The sequence below is a fragment of the Drosophila eugracilis genome, unplaced genomic scaffold (genome assembly GCF_018153835.1).
Source record: "Drosophila eugracilis isolate 14026-0451.02 unplaced genomic scaffold, ASM1815383v1 contig_445, whole genome shotgun sequence".
NCBI lineage: Eukaryota > Metazoa > Arthropoda > Insecta > Diptera > Drosophilidae > Drosophila > Drosophila eugracilis.
The window spans coordinates 208,797-228,591 of record NW_024573311.1 but is presented as its reverse complement, the minus strand read 5'-3'; the positions used below and the strand labels follow the sequence as shown (position 1 = coordinate 228,591).

The following is a 19,795-nucleotide window of genomic DNA, read 5'->3' as shown; positions in this document are numbered from 1 at the left end:
GCGGAAAGATACAGATACACGGCTCCACATACAAATGCATTTTGCATCTGTGCAATTAACATAATTTCGGCAAAACGTTCACTTGGACAAAATGCTGAGGCAATTTTCCGAATTTGCATTTCAAAAACACGAGAAACAATCTAAACATTGCATGGTATATAGCCATGCTTAGTCAGAAATCTATCTTAAATAAAATCTTTATTAGCATTCAGCTAAAGTTTAAAATACTTCATTTTCAGATCACATAAAATAATGTTAACCACAAATGTCTAATTACCAGTCTCAGATATTTTGGCTATATGTTATATGATCGTTTTCTTGTCAAAGTCTAATAAACTTTTTTTTTTTTTTTTGGCCAGCTTACGCTTACCGTCTTTATGGCTGTTATTACGGGGTCTGTCCAAGTTGTGTCAAAACTAGACTCAGATTTCCCAAAGGGTGTGTTGGGGATCAGCGCAAAGGTTTGAAGCGTGTGAAGTGCTTATTGTTTAGCCGTCTCAGCGGAATTATATAAAATGCTTTTAATGTTTTTAATTGTTACGTGTTTTGCGCACTTTGTGTGTCACAAAAAGTGAGTGTGTTCGAAGAAGAAGGGGGCGATGTTTATGGCGGTTAATAAAACCAGAACCTGATTATGGCAGTGTCTATTATATACTCGTTTGGCTGATAATTAGCTGAGATTGGTTGTTTAACTTAACTAAGATTGATAACCCTAATAAGTTAAAACTTATTTTAATGTTAAACATTATTGGCTTACTAACAGAAGCCCCGCCTTGTCACAAATCACTATGCCACCTTTCTCTCTTCGTAATATGCAACAATCGGTTGCAAATTGAACAAGACGTTGATTAGAATTCCCAATTCGCGGCTGAAAAAAAAGCCTATCCACCAAGATAGAGCAAACATCCAGGTCACAGCATCAGCAACTTTTTCGGGATGGGATATGTGTCAGGCAGCGGCAAACAAACAAAAACACTCGCTGCATGGGGCAAGCCAGAAACCTGCTGGCTGGGAAATTTGTTTTTGTTTCGGCATTTTTGCTCACAAATATTGCAAGAAATGTAAACAGGAACAGAGCCTGTTGCCTGGTACCATGACACATTTACCAACATTTTTGCTGCTGCTGTTGTTGTTACTACTGGCGGATGACAAATCTGGCAAGGCATTCGGGGCTCTGTGGCCCACCTGTTGTTGTTATTATTATTGTTGTGGCACGGAAAAAGCAAACAAACAACACCGCTGGGGCTACGACTCGTGTCTCGTGCCCCGTGTCTCACGGCTCATGTCTCGTTGCTGCCTGCAGTTTTGCCATCAAAGCCAAAATAAAATAAAACTTGGCTTAAAAACGGCTAAAGTTTAGATTTTTAGACAAGAAGTTGAGATGCTCTATTTTGAAATTTGGGTTTTAAGTTTGATGATTTATTATTTTTAAAAATATAATTTATTACTTAAGTATTTGTTAGTAAAAATATTTATATTTGTTAATGCCTTTATCCCCTTAACCAAGTAGGCAAGTCATATTCCTTAATAATAAATCGTTTTCAACTTTTCTCAAAAGCTTAGCTAGAGCTGAAAGCAACTTCCTTAAATAAATTAGTACTTTGAGGGAAAAGTTTAACGAAAGAATGGAACGAACCACACGAATTAGGAGAAGAAGGAGGGCTCCTGTTACAGAGACTCCTAGTCCTAATCCCGATGAAGATACCGAATATCAAGCACTGGTACAAGAGATTATGCGGATTCTGAGAACAATTCCCGATGCAGCTTGATGCAGAAACCAACTGTGGAAAATATTCATAAATGGATCTTTAAGTAGTGTTACACTTGCCAACAAAGTTCAGTAACTTAAATTGTATGTTAAATTAAACATCGTTGTGCAAAATCATTTGGTAGATACCCAAATAGCTTTTTTCACTTTTGTAGAGTACATTTAAAACGACTTTCGATGTCGCCATTAGCAGAGTTTTCTCGGTTTGGAAAATTGTGCGCGCCAGAGAGAGGACGGCTGGAGAGATGGAGAAACTCTGCCGCCTGGCTGGAAGGTTATATAATAACACGGCCAGTCGATGGAGAGAAGCTACCCGAGTGGGTTGCCACTGCATCTGTGACTGCAAAATAGTTAGTGCAATCAACCTGAAATTGGAATGCCATGCAATTGGAATTCGTTACCAAATATTGATGACAGTAATAGCCACAGCCGGCGAGAGGGTTCCCAAGTTTTTCTGGCTAGCAAGAAATCACTTTACATAATCGCTAGTCAGTCAGCTGCTTGTCGGCCTCAGGAGAAGATCTCTAACAAACCGCTAATAAAAAACCACCAAAACTACCATGATACGCAGACCCCAAGTTGGGTGATAGAAAACGCCCCCACCAAGTGGGCCTTTCAGCCGCCGTCGGCCTGATTGTAATCATTCGGTCTGGGGCCTGCTATTAGCGTGGGTGTGCGGCAGGCGCCACAATTAAGTGGCGGTTTTGCATAGCCATAAGGAGTATCCTTTCACGGAGTGGCTGTCTGGATGATATTACCCTCAAGGAAATCTGAATTCCAGCTTTGATTTGGGCACAAAGAATGCTGTGAAGGCACGAGAAAATGGGTCAAACCCTAATTTGGTTCACAAAATGGGGCAAGGGGTTGTGACAAAAGCTGTACTTTTGCCAATTCTTTTTGTAATTAAAGGCTTTAAACTGCAGTTTCGATTCCCTCTCTGCTTTAAATCTTAAAGATAAAAAACTGCAAGAATTAAAAACTTATTTCATACAAAAACGTGCTTCTTTTAGGACTACTTACGCAGCACATGTTCAGTTTTAATATCTCAGTTAAACTTTTCCGTTCTATTATAAAGCTGTCAATTAAATTTTAATGTTTTGCATTTAACCATAAAGAGATTAATCGTTCAAGGCCTTAAGGCCTTAGAACAAAAGGTATCTCAGCTCTGAGAACAACACTAGTAATACGTTCATTACCCCAAGCTAGAAGCTCATAGCAATCGGGAGCATATTAAGGGCCATTAAAGTGTAAGCACTACAATTAAGACGCTCCCAGACAGTTAAACCCAACCCGGAGCGATGTCAAGTGGGCTAATTAAGTACATCTGACACTATATACCAAGTACTAAGTAAGCGTAAGATGATATGGAAATGAGATGTTCGGCGGGAAAGTATGTCGACCATAAGGCAAACAGCGATAAACCCGGCAACGCACTCCTGCCAAGGTCAAAAGCAAGAAGCTGAGGACAACAGAGAAATTACCAACCAGCAAAAAAAAAGGTTAAACCCTCCTACCCGCTGCTCTCAATACGAAATTTTCAGTGTCACACTGCGGGATAAAAAAACAAAACAAAAATTACAAAAATTCGACGGCAGTGGCCAAACAAATTACAAAAAAAAAACAACATAACTTGCGCCTTGCGACCTTGAGATTGGCGGCATTAACCCATTACGGAACAATGGGTAATTTTCCGCCGCACAACAATTAGTGCTGAGTTTTCTGGTCCACAGATTTATTATACAAAAATGTAATAAAAGTTGAGCTTAAAAAATGAATTCGGTAATTTGGGTAAAACTACTGTTTCTGTAATAAATTATTGTAATGTCTTAATTTAATTTGGTCTTCTACTTTATTGAAGAAATATTTAATTATTAATTTTATATATTGTAAGCCAAAAAAGGGTTCATAATCGGTTAAGCTGCATTTTGGCATTGCCTTATTGGCTGCAATAAACTCAGCGTGTATCAACCAATTTTGCTGCCCAAAAATCCAACACACAAAATGTTGTAAGAATCTCACCGAAGCCAAAAAAAAAAACAAAAGCCCCAACGACTCGTAATTGCAGTCGTAACAATCCAAGCAAGTTAATAACAAAAAGCACAGCAGCAGCACAACAATAATAATCACGGCAGCCGAAAGAAGTTGATGGCCCTGCTCCTGCCCCACAATTGATTGCATGTGGCACGTGTTCATGACATTCCTCCAAGTCCACATCCAATGGCCATGCCATTCTGTTGCACACTTAATAGCATTGCAATTGTTTGCCTTGAAATTGCAGATCAGATATGATCATTGGAGATCACTGATTGATTTAGTTTGATATTGTGAACGATCTTGAGGTGTTAATAAAGGTTTATGCTTAATTTGAGGCTTAGAATATGAATTTTATATAATAAAATTATCAACCTGGCATTCTGTTAACTCATCTTATAAGTTCATCCATATCCATAAATCATACTCGTTAAAAGTTTGCAAAAAAATTTAAAAGTCTTAAAAATACTCTTCGAGGGCAAACCCCATTTATGGACCTCCCCTATCCCTTTAATATTATTTTTTATATATTTTTCCCACTTTTGATTACTGCTGAGATGAAGTAAAAATGCATGTAAAAATGGTTATTGAATTTATGATTAATACCTGAGCGCAGTTGTCATTGAAGGCCCGACAAATTAGCCGGCCAAGGCCAACCGGTGCGGCAAGAAAACCAAGATAAACGGGAAGAGATCGTTGCCAAAAACTGGTGGGAACAGAAAACAAAAAGCCCAAAGACAAGGTCCAGTGAATAATCCCAAGATCCATATAGTCAGATAGCCAGCAAACCAAACAAATGATGGGCAATCACAACAAATCGCGCAATGATATGGGGCATATGGAGGGGAAAAGTGCTGCTCCCGAACTCTCCAGCCTGCCATTCAGCGAGGCGCGGCACAAAGCAAAATAGTGTGTAATTCAGTCTGCATTTTAATTTGGCCAAATGCAGACGTAACCCGATGCCAGGCCAAATATTTCGTCAGTCTTGGGGTCTTGGGATGGGGGCTTCAATTGCAATTACCTTGGCAGCAAACGAACACGCAACCAAGTCAGTAAGACGCTCGGGACGTGGACGTGCCAAACGATCCAACGATCCAACGCCTAACGGCTAAACGGATCGAACCCAGAGACAAACCGCGTCCAACCACAAAACTCTTGCGGTCCGAAGAAAAGCGAAACGAAACGAAAGACTTAGGCAAAAAACTTGCTCGGCACGCGCCAAACTTAGAGTTTGATGGTAGGTGAGAGGGGGTTGGATTTTGTTGCATTCGGGGGCGTCGAACAAGTCGGTTTGATCAGCTGACTAACCCGGGGAAGTTGAGCTAGGTCGGCAAAGGTTACACTCAGAAAAAAAGGTATCTCAAGGTTTTTTCAAACATTTTTTGAGAGAAATATAAGCAACATAGTGAAAGCGATTTCTTAAGTAAACTAAAATAGGGCAGTTACTAAACCACATCGTTTATGGGTTCGTATCTGATATTATCAATTTTAAAATATTCTCAGTGCACCTCTCATAAGCACAAGAGGGATATAAATTACATTCGTCTAACACTCAAAACAAAACAAAAAATTGAGAGCAGTTTTAATCCGCTTGAAATCCGCACTTAAGCTGATTATATAGCATCCACAAAACCTGCGATCCACAAGTGCCGGTTCGAACAAGTTGGCCCACAGATCGTGGCTGCAATTCGAGCCTAGCTCAGCTCATTCTGCCTACGAATCGACCAGTCGAGCGACGTATCTCAAGCCACACGGTTGTCATCTGAAATTGTTGGTTACGCGACAGATCCCCAAAGATCAAGTTATCCGGAATACTCGTAATTTACAACGTGCTTTTCCGTGGGAATATTTTCCAGCATTAGGAAAATCCAAAGGATATCGTCCAGCCAATCGGAGTGGCAAAGCAACCCACACGTAACTGCCAAGCGTGACGAAATCGGGAGAGAAAAAAAAAGATAGTGGCGACGTAACCGTTACGCTTAAGTGCAACTGTTGCATTTGCCAATTTGCCCCATTTTGTGTGTCCGACTGAGCGTGAGTCAGTTTGGCCAGTGAGTGAGTGAGTGCCGCCTGGAGTGAGTGTCGAAGTGAGTGTCGCCTTGAGTGTTTGGAGTGGCGTGTGATTGCACTGGATACGGCCTTGCGATGCGGCCCACCGTCGAGGTCAAGGGTCGCCTGCTGATGACCATGCTGCTACACCTCCTCGTGGCTCTGGAGGTGTGTGGACGGGCCGGCGCCTTTACGCTTCTATCGCCCTTCAGTTATAGTTCGCTGAGCTTTAAGAACCTTCTAAACTCCGTTCTGCTGTCGAGCAATGCCAACCTGGCCGGCGGTGGACGAAACCTTAAGTCCGACGTCCTCGAGGATGCCTCTCTCATCACGGTGAGTTCTTCTAATAAGAAGATGCTTATCGGAGCAGCTGAACTCACATCTTGGATAAAAAGTCTGAATACTTAACCACAGTTTTGGTAACATTTTTTGAAGATCTCATATTAGAACTCAGTTCTTTTTATCATCTTTAAAATATAAATAAATTGTTATTGGCTGACATGAGTAGAGTAGCAATTTTGCAACCTTTTTTGTCTTAGGTTTTTCAAGAACTAACTTAAAGAAGTAACCCAGAAAACAAAAGGTATAAAAGCAGCAATATATTGAGTATTCTTATTAATACATTAACCCACAAATAAAAAGTCAAAGTATGCAGTAAAGCTAACCCCTTGTGTATGAAATGTCAGTCAAACCTGCGAATTAGTTTTTACTACTAACCATTAAAATAGTTTTATACCCAGAAGTCAGAAAATACAAATGAGAATTTGATAGTTTCGTTGATTACTTCTAGAAACCGTAGCTAGGAATCTAAGATGTGAAAAAGATCAAACATTCTAACTCGTAATTACCGACTAAACTTGAAACATATTAAATGAAATTATAAGATTGAGATTTTCTCTTTTTGTATTTAAAGTCAAAGTTCTTCCATCAAGTGTGAGCTAAATACAAAATTTAACTAAAATCGAACTTTGAATTCAAGTGAGTCGCAAAAAATTACTGATGATTTATTACTATCATTACTAATATTTACGATTTACAGTAGGTAATGAATATTGGCCATTTTAATAGCCTTGTTAAAAAATATACTTATTAACATTTCATTTGTAAAAACTTAAAAGTCAAAAGTATATAATCGTTACTCCGCCTGATTATTTACTACAATCATTATAAAGACTCTAAATACATAACTTTATTTGAAAAAATATTTAACGACAAAAGTGTAAGCTGAAAATAAGCTACTGGGCTGTGATGTCTACAAAAGTTATTTTCAAGAAAGTCGTTTTGATATATCATCCAATTCCAAGTCGGTCAAAACTTAACGCTTGAGTTAGCCTCTTGCATTGACATTGGTTTTCCACTTGGTTTTTCTTTTGTTTCCACAACAGTCTTGTCGAGCTTTTCTATGGGCTATAATCGCGTTCTGTTCTGGTATTTACCTTGCTTGAGCATTTTATTTTTGTGTGTCATATAAATTTACACTTTTCACTCCCCGACGCTGAAAGAAAGTTTCCGTTCTTAGAGTTCGTTGACTCCAGAGATTCGTGAGTCCAAGAACTAAGAATTACCAATTTCATTTGAGGTGTCTGGTGGCACCTGGTAATGGTCACCTGCCGTGATCGACTGCAGTTGCCACTGCACTTTCCATCGGCTTCCCTTTTGCTTTTGTGAAGAGAAAGGGGGAGCTGCCGTAACTTGTGGAAATTTCGTTGCCTTTTTATGGCGTTAATCATGTCTAAACTTCAGTGAATGACTTAACTCAGCTGCGAGTACGTAACTGATGGATTTATTTCTAGAGTTGCGGCTAATTAAAAGGTTTACGAGCCTTTATAGCTGTTATAGGTAGGTGTGAAGTAACCCCGAATGCTTTAGGGCAGAATATTCGTAACTGCATACGGTAGCCACGAACTGGAATTTCAACTTTAGAGAAACCAAATCTGGTTTCTTATTTATTTGTTTATAAATTTCAAACCTACTTACAACAAAAGGCTACCTTAGCCTTCGTTGGAATGAATCCAATACGAAATAAGCATTTTATGGCAGCCACAGAAATCAGAGTTCGTTTAATGAGCTTGGTTTTTTTTAGAATTGATAGCCATTGGAGGTGCAAAGTGACCTTGAGCTCATTTACAACGCTCACGTGCCCAGCAATTAGATCAACACACATTATCATTGGGCGTTTGGGTGTTCACACAATTGTTAATGCTTGTCGATGAATTTCCATGGGTTTCCAAAAAAAACAAAACAAAAACTATCTCAAGGGCAGGAAATTTGCATTTCATATGGTCTCTCTGAGAAACACCTGATTTTGTCAGCTAAATATCAAAGATCACACACACTCGCAGCTGAAGATTACCCAATCGGTTTTTTTTTTTTTGGGTGGGGTCAACAAACAGACAGGCGAAAATGAACAAAGCCAATAAACCACCAGCAAAGTCAAATGGAAAAGAGTTATTAACAAGTGTTCAAGTATACATTTGCCCACGGTAACGTAACGTTTTTTTTTATGTGATTTACGTGATTCGAGCTGTTGTTGCGCAGACATAGAAACTAATAAAGGGAGACATATAGTACCTATATAGGGTTATATACCTGACATATTGTCAACCCGAGTGCCGCCGTACTGGATCTTATGCAAAGTCATGGCTGGGCTTTCGAACGCGTTCACAGGCGCGTGTCTGCAATGTAATGTTCGTTACAATTTCTGCACGTTGCCAAAATTGCATAATCGACAGTTGGGAGATGGCCAGATATATATATATATACATATACTATATATACTACTATATCTCACGGGAAACACCTCTCACGTCAGACAATAACAAATTGAAATTGTCAACGCTATACAACAATCAACGTGCAATTAGGCTAACCTGTCCACGTCCACAGCGCTTGACTGACTTTGAAATATGGGTTAGCAGTCTGCCCGCCTTCTACCTACCAAACAACCAGGCAACCAACGAACCACCCACCACCTCCATTCCACCATCCCAAATGTCAACGAAGAAAGCCCAAGGCTTTGCCTCACCAATAATAAGGAAATAGTTTCGGCATTTGGCATGGCTCTGGATATTTTTCGCTTTTGTTTTGCATAAAACTGTCTCGTTTTTGCTTTAATTTGAGTTTAAAGATTTCCGCATTGTCTTTTCTTTGGGGCCCACCATGCCAAGGATTGGCAAATAGATGTCGTTTGGAGTGATTACGTTGAGGTGTTGAAATGACTAAGTTTGTAGCTAGAAAATAGGCAACTTGTTAAATGAATTTTAGCACTTAAACTTATTTTCACCTTAAGAAATTTATAAGCATCAAATAAAAATCAAATCAAATAATAACAACAACCATCACCATTCGATTAAGAGCTTATTTTAGCCATTTGATTAGTATTCTAACAACCCTAATCGATCAGAGTAATTTGCATAATTTTCAAGCCGTTACTCCACTTGATCAGTCATCTTGAGAGCAGAGTTCAAATGTGATTAACCTCTAAGATTTTGATGTCATTAAAACGATGTCAGTCGGCGGTATAAAGCCAGTACAGCGGCCCAGAAAATGCAGCCAGCCGAAGAAGCGCTGACACCAAACGAGATGAGGAGAAACTGGTTGGGGTCGCGTCGTTGGCGATGACATCGAGACGTTTCGAACGGCAGTCATTATAATGATAATAAAAGCCGAAGTCAATATCAAGGTCAGTTACAAAATGAACGGATGGTCTTAAAGTGGATATCGACACAGAGCCCATCCATCCATCCATCCATCCGACAAGCTGAAGAGTGGTTAGGTGGCTAGGTGGCTCTGATTTTGGCCTCCTCCAGCTCAGCTCAAGTTCGAATAGCAAAAGTGCTTTATGCAAATTAATCAAAGGCACGCCACTAAGCCCCTAAAACGTTGACACTACAAAATTTGCATTGGATTTTAGAGGAAAAATACAAAGCCAATGAAAACATGGATGCCCATGCACACCCAAAAGAGCCATGCAATTACAGTAGATACTACCTAGGCAAAAACAAATATAAAAATAAATAAAAAAATAAATTAGTGATTTAAAGACTTTGTTTGAATGTGTAAAAAAATATTTGTATATAACAAAAAAACCAAACCTTGTGTTAGTCTAGGTCAGTAATCACTGTACCAACGAGCACGCATCACATTGCCAATTAGCATGGACACAAACCGGAGGCAGGCAAACACAAAAATTAGTGGGTCATGATGAGCATTATGTTAATCGCAACTCAAGACGACTTTGTAGGTGCTAATGAAGTTTTTGCGGCTTTCAGACGAATGAACAAAATGTTCAGTTAGCAAAACAGTAAAAATATGGAAAAAGAAACCTTTGATATATAAATATTATATATAGGCGACTTACCAACAAAGCCACAAACTGTTTTGGCTGATCTCGAAACCAGTGTAGTATAACATTTACTTTTTCATTGGTCTCTCCCTCTCCCCACCTCTATTTTAGCCACTCTTATTTATTTAATTATAGTTTTTCCCAACGTTTGTGCACATTGTTTGCCCGGCAGTTTGCTTGATTTATTTACTGTACCTTTTCAATCGGCGTTAAATCAAACATTTTGCGCTTTTGTCTTCTTGTTTTCCATTAAAAGTTTATTCAACAAATGGGTTTATTTAGATTTCTACACAGATGATTGAACAAATTCATCAAATTTATGGAAATATTTAGTTTAATAACAAGACAATTATTTTATAAAATTTGCTTACTTGTGCTTTACAAATGCCTATTATTAAATAAATTTCTACACTTTGCTTCGATAAATATTAACAATATCTCTGCAGTTTAGTTGATAAGTTGCAGCTTAGTTACGACATAAACATAGTTATTTTTTCTTGTCAAGAGATAAATATTGCTGAAATTTTTTATTACTGAACATTTGTCGACGACTGGTGCGAATTTCAAAACTTTCTGAGATTGACCAACACCGATGGGCGGGAAAATCCAGCTGCCGCACTCTGTTGCATTTTGAGCTTCTTTGCAACGCCTTTTCGGCTCTGGGCAAATATTGGCCGGCTGTTTTTTTTGTTTTTTTAGCCAAAATGTGTGTCAAGCTAAGAAAAACAAAAACTTTGCCGGCTAGCATCGGCGGCAGAGCAGCTGTTGCAATTTTACGGGGCCTGGCTAAGTCACTTTCTGCGGCTTCTCTGCACCTCATTCGCACGTTCATTCATTCATTCTCGAAACAAAGAAATTACGTAAGACAAAAAACGGCTAAGGAAATTGCCAAAATAAAATAAAGTAAATTTATGCTTAAACCTTTGGCCAAATCGGCCGAAAACAAAACATGCAGAAACAGAGCAGGAAAAAACATTTCGCTGGCTTACTTTGCGTACCACTTCCTCGTGTTGTCCAACCAGCCGGCAAGTCAATTGGCCAATTGCAGTGTTTATATTGTTTTCTGGCCAAACAACAGCGGGGGCTATTCGCTGCCAAGGTTAATTAAAATGCCAGTCGGCTTCCAGAGTGTATCTTTCTATAGTTTTTCTCAGTCGCTCGGCCGGTTTGTTTGTTTCTGTTGAAAAACATTTGGGTAATCGCGTGCTCTATAACTTAATTTCAACAATGGTGTTATGAGTTTTTCTTTCGGCCACCCACTACCCAACAGGCTTACATAATAATCCAACCGAGTTATCAAACTTATCACGCATTTCTAAAAAAAAAAAAACCTATAAATTTAAACGCCAGGCAGGAAGAAAAGTATGCTGTCATACAGTGCGTATGCGTGATACGTGACTGGGTTAAACTTATGGCGATGTACTTATATAGGGGGCCGCGTGAACTTTACGTCACCTGGCGTTCCAATAAAGCGTCCCCAATGATGAGCATGCCTGATAGTTTGCCCGATATTTTTGTTTTCATCGGTGTCAATAAAGAAATTCTAAAATGTTCTGTCTAGCAGTTGTCAGGCAATATAGTTGGGGAAAATAGAAGCAGGGCAATTCGACTGTAAAATACTCTGTCAGCACTACACTATCCTACAGGGACAATAACAAGATTATGTAGTGCCCAGACCAGGCACAAGCCATTCTCCCTCTGCCATTCTAGACCGCAACAGCTTGTCTGGTAACTTTATTAACTTGTTGATGCCACAAATTAAAATTCATTAGTACCAAATGACTGTGGTTAAGGCCAGACGAATGCCTCCTTGATGATGATGACGATGACGCTGCCGGTGGTACTCTGGTCTTTCCACCTGCTCTTCCATTTGAACTATGCAAATTAACGGGGAAGAAACAAAGAGCAGTGCAGGGCAGGTGGAAAAAACATGGGCCACAGCAACTCAATTTCACACTACCATGATTTGCACTTCTAACACCTTTCTCTTCCTCCCTTGGATTTTTTCTTTTCGTTTTTTTTTTTTCTGCGTTCATACAGCCCAAATTAATACGCAAATATGGATATCCATCGGAGACCCACACGGTTGTTACGAAGGATGGCTATATCCTGGAAATGCATCGCATACCCAAGAAAGGAGCTCAGCCAGTCCTGCTAATGCACGGCATTCTGGATACTTCGGCCACGTGGGTTCTCATGGGACCAAAATCCGGACTGGGTGAGTAATATCAAATTAAAGTAAAAAAAATTTTTAATGTTTATTCTAAAAAAAAAAGGTTACATGCTGTCCGATCTGGGCTATGATGTGTGGATGGGCAACTCACGGGGCAATCGGTACTCCAAGAACCACACCAGCCTTAACAGTGACTACCAAGAGTTTTGGGACTTCACCTTCCACGAAATGGGCAAATACGACCTGCCAGCCAACATTGACTACATCCTGAGCAAAACCGGATACGAGCAGGTGCACTACATCGGCCACTCGCAGGGAACAGCCATCTTCTGGGTCCTGTGCTCCGAACAGCCCGCCTACACCCAGAAAATAACCTCGATGCACGCCCTTGCGCCCATCGCCTATATCCACGACATGAAGAGTCCCCTCTTCCGCACTCTCGTTCTCTTCCTCGACTTTCTCACGGTGGGTGGCAGTTTTGGGTTTTTGAATTTGGGTTTGGGGCGACAGCTGCGGCTGGCTCATTTTCCATTTTCCATTCCGTGTTTCCCCCTTCCTTCTTATGCCATTTTTGTTGCAGGCCGCCACACGAATGCTGCGCATCACGGAGTTCATGCCCAACACCAAATTCCTAGTGGACCACAGCCAGGTTGTGTGCCACGACAACGCCATGACGCAGGACGTCTGCTCGAATATCCTGTTTTTGGTAGCTGGCTACAACTCCGAACAGCTGAACAAAGTAAGCAAAGTGCACTGTGCAAAAAGAGGAAAGAGTTCTTATTGAAAGTTCTTCATGGCTTATCTTAGCAAAGTTTTAGCTGGTAAACTAGAAGTTTTTCTCAGTGTATGTGAGAACTGGGTATGAAAACCGTGGACAGGATTGGATTACGGGTGTGTTTTGGCCACGATTTCGCGTGACTTGCCAGCCCGGCTGAGAGCCATCGAATTTGGGTGTCCCCTTCGATTGTCTTCATTAAGTTGGCACTTAATTAACCCGCCTCAATTCGATTGTCGGTTTGGGTAGTTTGCATTCCAGTTTCTGCCTCAACATGTCGATGCGGAATGTCCTTAATTGGACGCGAACGTTTGTAAAGTTGCCCAATCCTTTTGGTAGAACTTTAGACCCCTAAAATCTACGCGCAATACAAATGGACAAACGCAGTAATTCGTGACTGTAATTATCGATGGGTTAAACGTAATTAAACACTATCTTAATCCCCCAATCGGCCACAATGTTTGCATTGAATAAGCTCAACGCCCTGGCAAAACTTTGCCCGATAATCGACCGCAAGCTAAACACCCGCAGATTCAAAATTATGGCCCACAAAGTGCGGCCGGCTTAAATTACTTGAACAACATGCGAGTGCTGGCTGGCAGAATGCGAGGGGATGTGGGGACATGACCTGACCTGGTATCTGGCATTGAAAGGGTGTCATTATCTATTATGTCAACGGCCGCCAAGAGTGGGCGGTATCTTCTTGTTGTCCTCGTCGGGGCGTTGTTTGAAATTGGCATAATTAACTGGCACGGCCTGGGATGCCGTAGCACCGAACAACAAGCGACAATGCATGCAAATTAGGCGCGATTCTCTGACCCAACATGAACCTGCACCTCTAGTTCGTACCTCTAATTTTGCCTCCATGAGAAATACAGGACGATAATGCCGTGCTGGGCTTTCGAAACATGGCTCGGTCGTTGTTACATTGTCCAAGAAACAGGTGTGGGAGACGGAATTTGTAGCCATGAGCTTTCAGAGTGCCTAAAAACTCTGAAAAATTAATACAAAGAGTTTTATATACCTTTGGTGGAAACTTAATTTAGTTTAATTAAATGTTTTCCAAATATCAACAACTTTATTATAACTACTGTTTTTGCCCCCTCTAGACCATGCTTCCTGTGATGCTAAGCCACACGCCCTCAGGAGCTTCTATTAAGCAGCTGGAGCATTTTGGCCAACTGATGAAGTCCGGTCATTTCCGGAAGTTTGACCGTGGTTATTTGCGTAACCAACTGGAGTACAACCGGATGACTCCACCGGACTATGACCTATCTAGGGTCAAAGTACCAGTGGCACTGTATTACTCGGTGAATGATCTGCTGGTCTCAACCACCGGAGTAGATCGTTTGGCCCGGGAACTGCCCAATGTGATCGACAAGTATCTGGTGCCCATGGAGCGGTTTAACCATCTCGACTTCCTGTGGGCCATCGATGTGAAGCCGCTGGTGTACAACCGCCTGGTTCGAAATGTTCGGCGGGTGGAGAACCATAGGGCGAAGCTAACGGCAAATTTGGCCAATTATCTGGCCATGCAGCTGCAGCGCCAGCAGCTTCGCCAACAGATGCAGCAACAGATGCTGGAGGGTCTACCGCCCAATGTGCATCTCCCTCATGGCTTAGGAATGGAGATGATTGCAAGAACCACCTTGGCTCCTGTAATGCCGCCCATCACAACCACGCCCTCGACAACGACAGAGGTTGCTGAAGAGGATGAGGTCGTGACCACCGCCACCGCAATAACGGAAGTTCCGGCGTGACTTTAATGCCACCTGGCCAAGCTCTTTTCGTTCCAATTTCATATGACTGTGATGACATTTTTAACAATTTACCGATCGCAGCATCGCCAGGTTCTCCAGATGGAAGACCTCAGGTGCAATCACTCAGGCGCAATCCATTCCCATGCATCCATCAACCATCCATTCCACAGAGAGTCCCCTCTTCGATACGGCCACTTTTCCACCAGAATTGTTCGATTCGTCTTCTGTGCTACTCTTAATACTTTAATTTATGTGTACAAATTTATCAGTAATTTTAAATGTACGTCTATTTTTAATAAAAGAAATACTTTAAGAAAATCTGGCTGTTTGATTCGTTTTGTTTTTTTTAGTTATGAAATCTAAAAGGTTTTTTCGGATGTCTTCTTATTTTAAACGAATATTTAAACAACTTCTGTGTTTTTGTGGTTTAGTTTTGTTGATCAATTAAGCGTAAAAAGGAAACCACGTAAAGCCTTACGTGTAGCTTACGTTTTTCATCACATGGGCAACCAGATAGGTATGCAACGGTTTTTTACTACCTTTTTCGGAAAGCGCCCAAGTGCACACTATCTTTTTACCTGAAAGAAAACACTCTGTGGCAACAAAATCGATTTTAAATAAGATATTTTCAATAATTTGAACTTCTGATAAAGTAGAAATTCCACTGCGGATTCATTCTGGCTTGAATTGGCCAAAAAGATGAGGAAAACTTGAAGAAGAGCGGGAGACAGGCAGCAAACAGGACCATCGCTTAATTGCGACTTAAAACGCAACTCATTTCGACAGCCAGGGTGCAAAACTTTATCCTGGCCGCAGCAGGAGTCAAAGCCACAGGACCAGCACCAGAACTGCACTACTAAAAAATACTAAAAATATATATTAACCTTTTAACTTTCAGATAAACTGAAAAAACTATTGAAAATTCACAATTTTATTTGTGTCATAAAATATGTAAAGATAATAGTTACCTTATCCAGATGTCTTACGAAAATTAAGATTTTAGAATATATTAAAAACTTGTAAAGAAGTTTTTTTTAAGTGCACAACCAAGACCAGCAGACTGGGAAAGCCGGTGAGCCTGCGGACCGCAGTTGTGCACTTGCTGCGACAACTTAAAGCCGCATGCCCAATGAATTGCCTTCATTTGTCGTCGTTTGGCGTCTGGCGACCGGCGAACGGCGAAAAGAAAACGCAGTCTGCGACTGTAGGCAAACTTACCGCGTGCACTGTTGCTGAATAAACAGCCAAACACAAACACAGTGGGTGGCAGCAGGATGGTATTAAGGCGGGTCTCGGGATGCGGATTGGGACCAGCATAAAAGTCACAATTTGCAGGTGATATTACCTTTGGGCTGACTACCAGCCGAAGGGAAATGAAAAGTGCAATTCCTGCCGTTGGCTGACTTCTTGTCGACTAATGTCGAATTGCATCCGCTTCTTATTCAAAATTGAAAACAGAAATTGAACAGAAGACTGGAGTAACTTTTGATGTAAAAATATTTTACTGACTTTAAATAAGATAAGAACTGGTTATTTATACCTTAAGATGATCTTAAATTGAGAGTAAACTTTAAAATATTAAAATTAGAATTTATTTTCATAATTTCCCTAAGAAGTTCTTGGCTGCATATGACTTCTTCCATATGGCAGGGAATTCTTGTTTGTCTCTCCTTCTTCCTGATACCAAAGGCGAAAAAAGTCCACTAACAACAGGCGAAACAACCATGCAACCGCAGTTGCAAGCACACAACTGACACAAATTCAACTTTAATTAAAGTTTAGCAGAAGGTTGCGTTAGGAGAAAGAGACAAAACAATCTGAGAAAGAGACAGCCAGATGGAGGTGCTCTTTTCCCGCTAAGCTATGGGAGCCCACATGTTTACACATCGCTTTTAACTAACTTTGACAGGCTTTCATCCAGCTTTCAGCACTGGAAAAAACAACTTTCAGATTAATTTTAAATTAAAGTTTGATTTTAAATCTAATTTATTAATCGATGGTTACTTAATGGTTAATGATTAATGGTTACTTACAAGCTATTAGCTACTTTATATATATTTAAATCTTTTCTATTTTATAAAACTAAGACTTTTTATGATCACTTTAAGCATTCTTTCCTTTTTCCTGTGTAGTTTCTACCTCTTTTTTCACCCCATTCCCACTTATTGCCTTTTCCTTTAGCCATCAGCTGTCATTTTTTGCTATTTCTCCTCTGCTCTAGCTCTTCATTTGCCTTGTAGTATAAACAAGTGATTTTTTAGAGCCCCGCCCACATTCCCACCGCCTTTCTCTTCAACTCTCTGTTTCTTTTCCTCGTGTAAACAAGACATTAAGTACAACAAAATAATTAAAGTCAATTAGTGGCTCTTGCCTGTGCAACTAGCTTTTGTCTATCCATCTCTTGCTCTCTTCCCCCTCTCTCTATCTCTCTCTCTTTCCCCTCTTCCTATCTCTCTCTCTTCCCCCTCTTTCTATCTCGCTCTATCTAAGCCATGGTGTGTTGGCTTTTGCCTCAGTTGTTGTTGATTTAGTTTTGGCTTATAATGATATTGTAGGGCTCCTTCAGGGGCTGTCATTAGCGTCATAGATGCACACACACTCTCAGCCACATCAAGGCACTCACACAGACACACTCGGGCCACCCGCACATCATAATTTATTAAATCAACTTAAATTTGGGATGAACTTTGCTCTTTTGGCCAAAAGCCAACGCTACTTGAATGTCAGACCAACCTATTTAAGGATAATTAGTAGTAATTTAAGATAATATTCCAACATTGAGTATTTGGATTTATTTTATAATATATATTACTATATCTGCCTTGATTTAAGGTTTTACTTTCTCAAAATTACTTAAAATTACAAATATTGCAGGACACAGAAAAGTTGGCACTGAATAGCTTAATTTGATATTCCTCTGTCAACACAATGAACAGCAATTAAGTGAAGCTTGTTAATTAAGGATTAATAAGTTAATACATATATATAATATATATCGGCAATATCTGATATTTATTTCGTTCCGATTCCATAATTGAATTTACAGCAAGGACAAAAGGCTGGGCAAAGCCTTTTCATTCGGATTCTGATTTTATTTTTCCAATTCATACAATAATAATTTTTTGCAATACAATTACAATGCCCGTTTCGAGTTGCTCGTTTCTATTGTCTCGTTTTGTGAACAATGGCGAAATAAACCCTCTTTCTACTGCAATTCAAATTAAAAAAATAAACAAAGTTGCAGAGTTTCAAGTTCCTTGGAATGAAGGGGCACTCGAACGGAATCAGAATCGGAGCCCACCACAAGTGACTTTCTGTGCCGGAGAATGAAGTTTGCCAGAGAGCTTATTCATTACAAAGTAATGAGGTAAAAACAATGCTGCCATTTACCAGGCACATACAGAGCAGAGAGAGCTCCACTTTAATTTGATTGATTTTACTTCGAAATAGAGAAGGAAAATTTGCATTTCCATTTGAAGTAATTTAGAAATAAACATTAGCGTCAGAAGCCAATGAAGCGGTCGTAATCGTTAAGCAATAAAGTGCCACGCCCTCTGGACAAATTGCCAATGGCGACACTTCAAAGTACCCCCACCACCCCAGACAAGTCGATGATGAAAATTACATTTGTACAGAACCAAAATTTGCATGCGAAATGTTTTCCTAATGATTTTCCGAAGCATTAAAACTGGAGCAGAGCTCTGCTCTTGATCGGGCTTTCAAGATTATTTCACTTGGTATTTAAATTACATTTCTGGTCGAGCGATTTGAAAGCGCTTCTTACTTTGATTTTAGTCGGTCGGCACTTTAATAATAATAATGATTTCAAGTCATTTCCCGACTGCCGCCTGCTAATGACTTCTTCTGGACCAACTCTGCCCACAGGGCGTATGATTAATACTTTGTTTACACTCGAAGTAGCCACCGTCGCCGCCGAGGAAAATTGAATTCTCAATTCAATTCATCACCTTCCCCCCATCAGCTGGCTAAATTTTGCATAAATATTTCAACAAAGTGCTGAGAGGGCTGGCCAGGCAGCCAGGCAGCTCCATCATCAGTTTAACAAACTAATTTGCTTGCCAAAAAGTCTTCTTTCGAGAGCATTTTATAAGTCATATTTACGTTGGCCGCCTGCCAAGTGGCCTTTGTGTCCGGTATTTTGACGGCAGGAGCTCAATTTAAGTGAGTGCCAGCAGCCTCCTTCGTTCTGGGCTTAATGATGTTATTGAAGTTGACTACTAGAGGTGTTTTTTGGGCAAACAGCTAGGCCAGGCCAGCGACTGACAGGACTTAAAGTCGCTACTGAAAGCCATCATTACATAAATCATATTGACTTTACCACGCCCCCGAAAAAAAGTAAACGGCCTTTTACTGATTTCTCAGCTGACCACTTTCGCTGAACTATGCAGAAACCTCAAACTGGAGTGTACAGTAAAGCTTCAAAGAGGGAAAGTCATTACGATTTGATAACAAAAAATAGTATGATGAGGTAAAAGATCTCATAACATAGAGAGATCTTATTATATTTACTATTAATTTGGCTATAGTTACTTCAAATCCACCCAAAGCGAGCTTCACTGTAGTTCAATAGCGGCCAGTTTATTGTTATTGCCCTTCGTAGTTGACAGTTGTAGTTGTTAGTGGCATTTATCGCCGTTGGTGGTAGCAAGATGTTAAGATTCTCGGCCACGTCCAGAAGACATTTTCTGTCGAGTTGACATAAAACTTGACCATATTTATGTTGTTGTCCAAGTTTGCCGCAAACGAGAGTTTTGTGGTCGCTTTTCTGGTTCGATAAGAACTAATTATGAAAGTTCCTCTTCGCTTTTGCCTTACACAATTTCTAGCCACAGCAGAATCAATTTGCGAGGTCAAAGCTGTTGGGTGAATTTAT

General features: G+C 40.3%; 1 protein-coding gene across 1 annotated transcript; it reads left to right on the top strand.

Moving 5' to 3' along the window:
• The first annotated feature begins 5,510 nt into the window (after positions 1-5,510).
• Positions 5,511-15,187, top strand: LOC108111130 (lipase 3). Its single transcript, XM_017220492.2, has 5 exons — positions 5,511-6,181; positions 12,234-12,411; positions 12,470-12,831; positions 12,947-13,105; positions 14,251-15,187. The coding sequence occupies exons 1-5, from the start codon at positions 5,945-5,947 to the stop codon at positions 14,899-14,901; spliced, it is 1,587 nt and encodes a 528-aa protein (XP_017075981.2). The 5' UTR covers positions 5,511-5,944; the 3' UTR covers positions 14,902-15,187.
• The last annotated feature ends 4,608 nt before the right edge of the window (positions 15,188-19,795 follow it).

Bases quoted from the DNA above. Each gene is read 5' to 3' on its own strand.
- LOC108111130 (XM_017220492.2), top strand. From the start codon at position 5,945: ATGCGGCCCACCGTCGAGGTCAAGGGTCGCCTGCTGATGACCATGCTG. The intron at 6,182-12,233 runs GTGAGTTCTTCT...GCGTTCATACAG, and splicing joins AGGATGCCTCTCTCATCACG to CCCAAATTAATACGCAAATA. The intron at 12,832-12,946 runs GTGGGTGGCAGT...TTTTTGTTGCAG, and splicing joins TCTTCCTCGACTTTCTCACG to GCCGCCACACGAATGCTGCG.